General features: G+C 38.1%; 1 protein-coding gene across 1 annotated transcript; it reads right to left on the reverse strand.

The window, feature by feature from the left end:
- Positions 1–242: 242 nt before the first annotated feature.
- LOC117321058 (myotubularin-related protein 9-like) lies at positions 243–9,339 on the reverse strand (the record flags this gene model as incomplete). The annotated part of the gene is given in 6 exon segments (XM_033875539.1): positions 243–401; positions 2,315–2,443; positions 3,252–3,403; positions 4,179–4,338; positions 5,269–5,425; positions 9,230–9,339. Coding segments are annotated over 5 exon segments (747 nt in total), but the record flags the coding sequence as incomplete, so codon positions are not given.
- Between the last annotated feature and the right edge of the window lie 281 nt (positions 9,340–9,620).

Consider the following 9,620-nt stretch of genomic DNA (forward strand, 5'->3'; position numbering starts at 1 on the left):
TTTGATAGCCTCTCTCACGCACCCACATTTAGGACCGGATACATAACGCATCACCAAAGTCAACATTTATACTTATAGTGAGCCTCTGGTTCACAGCCCCCACCTGTACCATCACATAACATCAAAGTGCCAATTAACAACTTGAAAAGCCTAGCCAATATTTTATAATTTGCAGCATTCCTTCAAGTCATCCTCACTCACCGTGAGAGGATAACAATAAACTTTATCATACACCTGTACACACCTTTACTTTGGGCGGACTTTGCAGCACTTGATGATCTTGTGTCCACTATGTAACCACGCTTGCCTATGCCAAGCACAGAATTGACCAGCTTTTCATCTTCCCGACATCGCTTATTGTTCTGACCCGTCAGGGGCTGACTACTCCGCATCATCACTGCCTGTAGATGATAAATTTCAGTATTTTCCCTCAAATCAGCCCCCTCACCTTGTGTTAAAGATTTCCCTCAAATAAGCCCTGTCTCCTTGTGTTAAAGATATCCCTCAAATAAGCTCAGTTTCCTAGTGTTTAAGATTTCCCTCAAATAAGCCCCCTCTTCATGTGTTAAATAATTCCCTCACACAAGCCCTCTCTCCTAGTGTTAAAGATTTCCCTCAAATAAGCCCCCTCTCCTAGTGTTAAAGATTTCCCTCACATAGCCCCCTCTCCTAGTGTTAAAGATTTCCCTCAAATAAGCCCCCTCTCCTAGTGTTAAAGATTTCCCTCACATAGCCCCCATCTCCTAGTGTTAAAGATTTCCCTCACATAGCCCCCTCTCCTAGTGTTAAAGATTTCCCTCAAATAAGCCCCCTCTCCTAGTGTTAAAGATACCCCTCACATAGCCCCCTCTCCTAGTGTTAAAGATTTCCCTCAAAAAGCCCCGTCTCCTAGCGTTAAAGATTTCCCTCACATAGCCCCCTCTCCTAATGTTAAAGATTTCCCTCACATAAGCCCCCCTCTCCTAGTGTTAAAGATTTCCCTCAAATAAGCCCCCTCTCCTAGTGTTAAAGATTTCCCTCACATAGCCCCCTCTCCTAATATTAAAGATTTCCCTCACATAGCCCCCTCTCCTAGTGTTAAACATTTCCCTCACATAAGCCCCCTCTCCTAGTGTTAAAGATTTCCCTCAAATAAGCCCCTTCTCCTAGTGTTGAAGATTTCCCTCACATAGCCCCGTCTCCTAGTGTTAAAGATTTCCCTCAAGTAATCCCCCTCTCCTAGTGTTAAAGATTTCCCTCAAAAAAGCCCCGTCTCCTAGTGTTAAAGATTTCCCTCACATAGCCCCGTCTCCTAGTGTTAAAGATTTCCCTCACATAGCCCCCTCTCCTAGTGTTAAAGATTTCCCTCACATAGCCCCCATCTCCTAGTGTTAAAGATTTCCCTCACATAGCCCCCTCTCCTAGTGTTAAAGATTTCCCTCACATAGCCCCCTCTCCTAGTGTTAAACATTTCCCTCACATAAGCCCCCTCTCCTAGTGTTAAAGATTTCCCTCACATAGCCCCCTCTCCTAATATTAAAGATTTCCCTCACATAGCCCCCTCTCCTAGTGTTAAACATTTCCCTCACATAAGCCCCCTCTCCTAGTGTTAAAGATTTCCCTCAAAAAAGCCCCGTCTCCTAGTGTTAAAGATTTCCCTCACATAGCCCCCTCTCCTAGCGTTAAAGATTTCCCTCACATAGCCCCCATCTCCTAGTGTTAAAGATTTCCCTCACATAAGCCCCCTCTCCTAGTGTTAAAGATTTCCCTCACATAGCCCCCTCTCCTAGTGTTAAACATTTCCCTCACATAAGCCCCCTCTCCTAGTGTTAAAGATTTCCCTCACATAGCCCCCTCTCCTAGTGTTAAAGATTTCCCTCAAATAAGCCCCCTCTCCTAGTGTTAAAGATTTCCCTCACATAGCCCCCTCTCCTAGTGTTAAACATTTCCCTCACATAAGCCCCCTCTCCTAGTGTTAAAGATTTTCCTCAAATAAGCCCTCTCTCCTAGTGTTAAAGATTTCCCTCAAATAAGCCCCCTCTCTTGTGTTAAAGATTACCATTAAAGTTTGGACAGGGCTTATTATTTTGTGAACCTTATAGATCACTATTGAAAGGAGAGCCATATTTGAACCCTTTCCTTCATGTAGTTAAAATATGGAAGAAGCCACATTTTCGGATTCATGGTATTTCTCAAATATTGCTAGAGAAATCAAAATAACTAAAAAAAAAAGGATTCCCAAACAAACCTGATACTGATTATGAAGATGAAAGAGATAAGACCGATGTAAGATTTAGCATGAACACAGCAGGACTGAATAGAATCAACAGTTTACCTTAGTCTGTTTACTGTAATAGCTCAGAACTGGAAACCGGCCATGCTGACGAAACTGGGCCGCTTTTACAAGGGTATCATCATCAACTGTCTTCGGTACAACGACAGCATGTGGATAGGACGGACACACCTACAATACAGATTTATATAGTCTAATATGGTTCTGTTCTGTGGACAGGGATATCTCAACCGGAGTGTAAGAGATTGGCCAACAGCACAAGGCTTGCCGAGTGCTGGCCAGCCAAACTCTTACTCGAGGGTTGATATATCCCTGTCCATTGAACAGACACATTGGATTATTTTTCTCACATACATGCAAGCAAATGGTTTTTATGAAAGTTTTTCACTGTGCCATCTGCAATGCTCCTTGGAATGTGCCTCAAAATAAATGACATTGTCATTTACTGCATGGTTACTCAACATAAAATGATGACTAAACGTTTTTGTGAGCAGCGCAATTTAGTGCATGCCAGCTGTCTTTACACACATTCCACACAATCAACCAATGAACTAACTATGTAAGATAGATTCAAATATAATTTGATCTACCTTTTGTTTCTTTTTTTTCTATAATATTTCAAATGTGGTCTTACTAGAAAGTAGTTGTAAGATCTAGCAGAAACAAGATTAAGGTATTCAATGTTTGTATCTGGAGGGCACTGAACACTTGTACATTAGGTGTCACTCAGAATTCAAACTTCTGAAATATAACCACTAATACCAGTTTCCATAATGATATATATGCAGGGTTCATATATATATATACAGTAGAGTCGTGATAAACAAGCACCTGTTGTTCCCCGGTTATCTGTATAGCTGACAGCCATACCAAGTGAGCACATGGATTTTACTTTGTGATATAACAAGACACATTTTCAGTGAAAAATCTTCCAAAAATTAGAGTGAAAATCTAATTCTGATTATTTAGCCCTGCCTACCGAATAATCCTTGTTGACATAGCTGAGTCTCCAATCTTCCGAGCATTCTTTACACCGTGTGTACTCGTTCTCAGGGAGAAACGCCTGCCATCCATCCTCCAGGGGCTCAAACATGGCCCGGTAAAAAAACGGGTAACTCAATGTCAAGTTGTCTGTAAATTTTAATACAATCATTTTAATGAAATTTACCATAGCCAGCTTTTATCTACAAATATTACATAACTGGCCTATTCTACCACGTAATACAGCCTTGTAATAAATATCGTAACAAATTTATTACAATATAGTGACATCACAAATAACTTATGACGTCCATTTACTATTATTAAAAGGACATTGCACTGTTGTCTGTTAAAAAAAAACATTCATCAGAATCAAAATTCAGTTATCTTATAATTACATACCATCCAGGGGTGAAATTTTCTTGAATTGAAGTCAACTTGTCATAACAAATTATAATACATATTACGGTGGGTATAAATGGGTATTTCACACTTAATTTATCTTTAAATTTCAATTTTCGATTTTGTTCTACCATCATCCAAAATATAAAATCAGTATATTTGAAATTCATTTGAAAATCGCTTCATTCTGACTTCAATGCAATTTCTCAATAAGAAAATATATAGCGAAAATATCACAAAATTGCGCCCTAGAGTGAACCCTGCCATATTTAATTTATGCCTTCATTTTGTTTAACACCCAAATTAAACATGTCCACCTTTCTTAGTACAATTCTCTAACTTATCATCAACAAGATTTTTTAATACAATTTGTATTAAGATATTTTTAGAATACATTTACAATGTGGCAAGCTGAACTAAGAAAGACAAGTATTCTTTTAGATATTTCAATTGGTCATTTTTACAGTCAAAATTTGAGTGAATTAAATGATGTATGAAATCGTAGTTGTCTGCCAGGCATTACCTATATTGGAGAGCTGTTCTACCGAAGCTCCAACATTAAGACAGTCTTCCGCTGACTGAAACTCGAGGGCAACAAGTGTGAAGTCTTTACACTTCAGGGAGAGAATTCCACCAGGCTGAGAGAGTTTTTTTTCTATACTGTCAACATTGTTGTGTAGCAACTACAAAGTATAGAAAATGAAAGTACATTAGCTATATATAGGTTGTACAACTACAAAGTATAGAAAATGAAAGTAAATTAGCTATATATAGGTTGTACAGGGCTTTTTCTCACTGGTTTGGGAAGGGGCCTTTTTTTGTCATTGTGGGAAGAAAATTGATGAATTGGGAAAAAAGATTTCAGGAGTAAAGGGCAGATTTTGGGAATTTGGCCTAAATATGAAATAATTTATATCGGGAATGGGGCCCATTAACGGCCCCAAAAAGCCTCCAGAAAAAGCCCTGTTGTAGTAAATCTTATATATATTATAATTATGAAGAATTGTATATTAACTAGTCAATAGAAAATGAAAGTAATCCAATGTAGAAAGGTATAGTAACTACATGTAGTACATGTACATAGAAAATGAAAGTCATCTATGTAGAATGGTTATGGTATATATAGCAACTAGCTTGTAGAAAATGAACACATTACAATGTAGCAGATTTATGCAGACTAATTATATAACTGTAACAAAGTATAAAGAAAATAAACATATTTTAAAACTTATGCTACAATTTAAAGGAGACATGAGAAATTATGAAAGCTTGTGTACTAAATACTATATATATACATATTGATACAACAACAACAAATTGTATAAGGAAAAGGAAAGTTATGTACATGTATCTTCACTGTCTTTTGTACATGTAATGATATTCACCCATGATTCCTAATTATATTTACCCATAATTCCTCTGTGTTGTGATATTTATATAATTCCTATGTGTTGTGATATTTACCCATAATTCCTCTGTGTTGTGATATATTTACCCATAATTCCTCTGTGTTGTGATATTTACCCATAATTCCTCTGTGTTGTGATATATTCATCCATAATTCCTCTGTGTTGTGATATTTACCCATAATTCCTCTGTGTTGTGATATTTACCCATAATTCCTCCTTGTTATCCTTCCTTGACGACAGAATTAGGTGGTGACCTGTTATACACAGTGTCCCTTCAACAGATTTACGGAATGGCTTCCATAAAACCACATTGTTGACCATGGGTTTCTTAATGAATTCAGCAAACTCCATGTTTTGTTACCTAGAAAATATACATAGATTGTATGGATACATTTGTTGTGGGCCAACTCGATCTAGCTCCTACCCAGTATTATAGGAGAAGAAATTGCTGATCATCTTGGCACAAACAAGCTAATAAATCAGCATGGTAATATAGAAGAGGAGTGTTGCATACAACCATTGCTAGCTATTCAAAATGTAGGAGGATTGGATAGATCATAACAACAACATACTAGACACAATCTATCTGGACTTCAGAAAAGCCTTAGCCCTGTCATAAAGAGTGAATTCCCAACATCAAAAACAATACAAAGTAATTAATACAAACATACATGTAGGTCTAATATACAGTGACGCTCCAAGCTGTGTACATGTCTTTAGTGTATATCTATAGAAACGTAAACAAATGTCTCCACATGGTCACCCATGCTGTAAAAAAAATTATTCCATCAATAAAATTGCTACCCACTTTTTATAACAGAGTCTGACATGGTCGAAATGTACAGGATAAACAATATAGTTCAGTTATATCTTGTTTCAACAAACATAATGCCAGAGGAAACACAAAATCAATGTAATGTTACAAACACAGGTACATGACTACCTGGTGGTAATACAGTGAAACCTCGCCTTACGACCACCTCAAAATAACGACCACCCCGCTATTATGGGCACTTTTTTCAGTCCCGATTTTTTCTCTATATATCTTTGTATCGGTCGCTTCACTATTACGACCACCCCGCTATTCCGTATTACGACCACCTTGGGAAGTCCCAACGACCACTAATTAACGTTAATTACCCCCACAATTACCACCAGTTGGTCGTGCCTAAAAATTTACCTGGTGTGTAGCGAGCCGTGAAAAACTTATACGGTAATGCGTGTCAAACTGGCCATTGGCGTGTGTATACGTAACTATCGATCTTTTGTTTACTGACCAGTGTATCGACAGGTAAGTAGAATAGCTATTAATCTCTTCGGACTGACCGGAAGATAAAATAAACATCCCGTCTTTCATTGTTCGTAACAAGCCAGCCTTTGTTTACTGTTACGGGTGATCGCCCTTCCTAGGTGGCGCTGTGGCGGATTAAATACACAAGTGATCAGATTATCTATCAGACTTGAAAATTGTAACAAGAGGCCCAATGGGCCTGTATCGCTCACCTGGCTCTACAGCAACTTTGAAGTTGATTGAGGTAATTTCTAAAGATACTATGTTGATTACCTCTTTATTCAAATATAATTGTAAGCTAGTTTTATTCATATTAAAAATTGTCTAGTCCTTCATTCCAGCATTCTATTGGCCTAATATCAGGTCTTGGAGGCTCTTGGCTATCGCAAAATTATTGTTTACAGATTTAATCCGATTTCACTCCTGTGACCTTGAATGTAAGTCAAGGTCATTTATTTAAACAAAATTGGTAGCCCTTCACCCCAGCATGCTACAGGCCCAATATCAAGTCCCTAGGCCTCTTGGTTATTGAGAAGAAGTCGTTTGAAGATTATAGCCTATTTGACCCATGTGACCTTGAATGAAGGTCAAGGTCATTTATTTGAACAAGGTTTGTAGTTCTTCACCCCAGCATGCTATAGGCCCAATATCAAGTCCCTGGGTCCTTGGTTATTGAGAAGAAGTTGTTTGAAGATTATAGCCTATTTGACCCATGTGACCTTGAATGAAGGTCAAGGTCATTTATTTGAACAAACTTTGTAGCCCTTCACCCCAGCATGCTACAGGCCCAATATCAAGTCCCTGGGCCTCTTGGTTATTGAGAAGAAGTTGTTTGAAGATTATAGCCTATTTGACCCATGTGACCTTGAATGAAGGTCAAGGTCATTTATTTGAACAAACTTTGTAGCCCTTCACCCCAGCATGCTACAGGCCCAATATCAAGTCCCTGGGCCTCTTGGTTATTGAGAAGAAGTCATTTGAAGATTATAGCCTATTTGACCAATGTGACCTTGAATGAAGGTCAAGGTCATTTATTTGAACAAACGTTGTAGCCCTTCTCCCCAGCATGCTACAGGCCCAATATCAAGTCCCTGGGCCTCTTGGTTATTGAGAAGAAGTCGTTTGAAGATTATAGCCTATTTGACTCATGTGACCTTGAATGAAGTTCAAGGTCATTTATTTGAACAAGCTTTGTAGCCCTTCACCCAAGCATGCTACAGGCCCAATATCAAGTCCCTGGGCCTCTTGGTTATTGAGAAGAAGTCGTTTGAAGATTATAGCCTATTTGATCAGTGTGACCTTGAATGAAGGCCAAGGTCATTTATTTGAACAAACTTTGTAGCCCTCCACCCCAGCATGCTACATGCCTAATATCAAGTCCCTGGGCCTTTTGGTTATTGAGAAGAAGTTGTTTGAATGAAAAAGTTGACGCCGGACGGCCGGACGGCCGCACGCCGCACCACGGCATAAGCTCACTTGCCCTTCGGGCAGGTGAGCTAATAACCGTACATTTGTTTATTAATTATGGTATTGAAATAATTGATTTGTGGCTGTTGGTCCTTTTACCCGATTACATACAGGTGAGTAAAATAAACATCATAACGTTTGATTTTTTTTCGGTCAAGCGCAAGTGTTTACAGCGATCTCGATGTTTTTGTATCAATGCCGAATAGGGTCTGTAGTACATAGGTGTTATTAAAACTTGAAAAAAGCATGTTTGGTTTCAAATATTTCAGTAGAATTATGCTATTCATTCTAACTTCATTTCTATTTTCGCTCATGTTGGCCACACCACTAAACATAACGAGTTATCACTAAAAAAGAAAGTTGAATTGATTCAATGTGGCAATGGTCGTAGCCAGCGACAACTTGCTGAACAGTTTTGGATTGGCAAAACACAGGTCTAGAGCATCTTGAAAAGTTTGTGAAATGTACATACAGTACATTGGTGTCTTTTCAAACTTGTAATGATTTAAGAGCATATATTGAAATATTATTTATTGAATGAAGATTATATATAATTAATTACATTGTAAGAAACAAACAATTGTCTTTGTTTTTATTTAAAGTTAAGACTATGGCATATATTTAGCCAAATCTATACAACTTGCACCAGAGTTCAGTCAATTAAGAGTTACAGTTCCTGATGGTCTAGCTCAAATTGGTCCACCTCAGTATTGAGACCACCTCGCTATTAAGACCACTTTGACCCGGACCCCCAGGTGGTCTTAATAGTGAGGTTTTACTGTATATCAAACGACAATCTTACAAAAAATAGATGGCTTCCCAGAGAGAAGACGTGCACGTGGTTGTGTCTCTATCATTAAACACTTTCAAACATGTCTAGATTTAATGGACATTGTGTTAATCATCCCAACAAGTTTTTTACCTAATATGTGTTAATGATGTCAAAGTGAGATGAAGATGTGAATGTCACATTACAATTGCAATGAACCACATACATAGCAGTGTAGCCGTAGGCAAGTGCTTGGTAAACACGTACGTATATGATGTCGGCTATCATGATCGATGCAACATGTACACTGCTCTGTAACTCAGCTAAATATCTAAAGCCACTTTTTCTGCGCTGTTGCGCATTTTATCATGAGCCACTTTGGGATTCAGAGGCTGAGTGGGAGGCGGTGCAAGGCATGTTTCTGTTTCTCATTCCATCCTTAAAAGTGGATCTGTCGCTAAGACTGAAAGCTATTTCATATTATATTCATATTGAGTACTATCGTGTTAGGAAAACACCCCAAAATCGATCCTCCGATATCATATCGACAGATTCTAGCCGCAGGTGCATAATCAGACTATTTCAAGTAATTGCAAAATCGAAAACTGTGTACAAAATTCTGAACTTTCATTAATTACCTGTTAGAGACTAATCTCTGGTAATTTCAGAGACAGGAACCTCTGGTAATTTGGCAGAGACAGGAAGTCATGTGTGTTGAACCATCTTATAATATTTCCTCCTATCCGACATCGATTTCGGTCGCGATAAACCACGTAATCATTTTATATTCCTTGTTTACTTTTTAAAGTAGAAACTATTATCCTCATCGTTTTTATATCAGAACAAAATTATTTATTACTAGTATTATTATAACAATTTAAACAGATCAAACAAGCGGGGAAATAAAAATAAGATATCGTAGCCATATGGTTATATTTCGAGACTATCACGTCAAGTTACACTAATTGCTGTTGGGGACAATTTATAAACCACCTTTCTTGCAAGGAACAGTAACTCTTGGTAGTGTCG

The sequence above is a fragment of the Pecten maximus genome, unplaced genomic scaffold (genome assembly GCF_902652985.1).
Source record: "Pecten maximus unplaced genomic scaffold, xPecMax1.1, whole genome shotgun sequence".
In the NCBI taxonomy this organism is placed as follows: domain Eukaryota; kingdom Metazoa; phylum Mollusca; class Bivalvia; order Pectinida; family Pectinidae; genus Pecten; species Pecten maximus.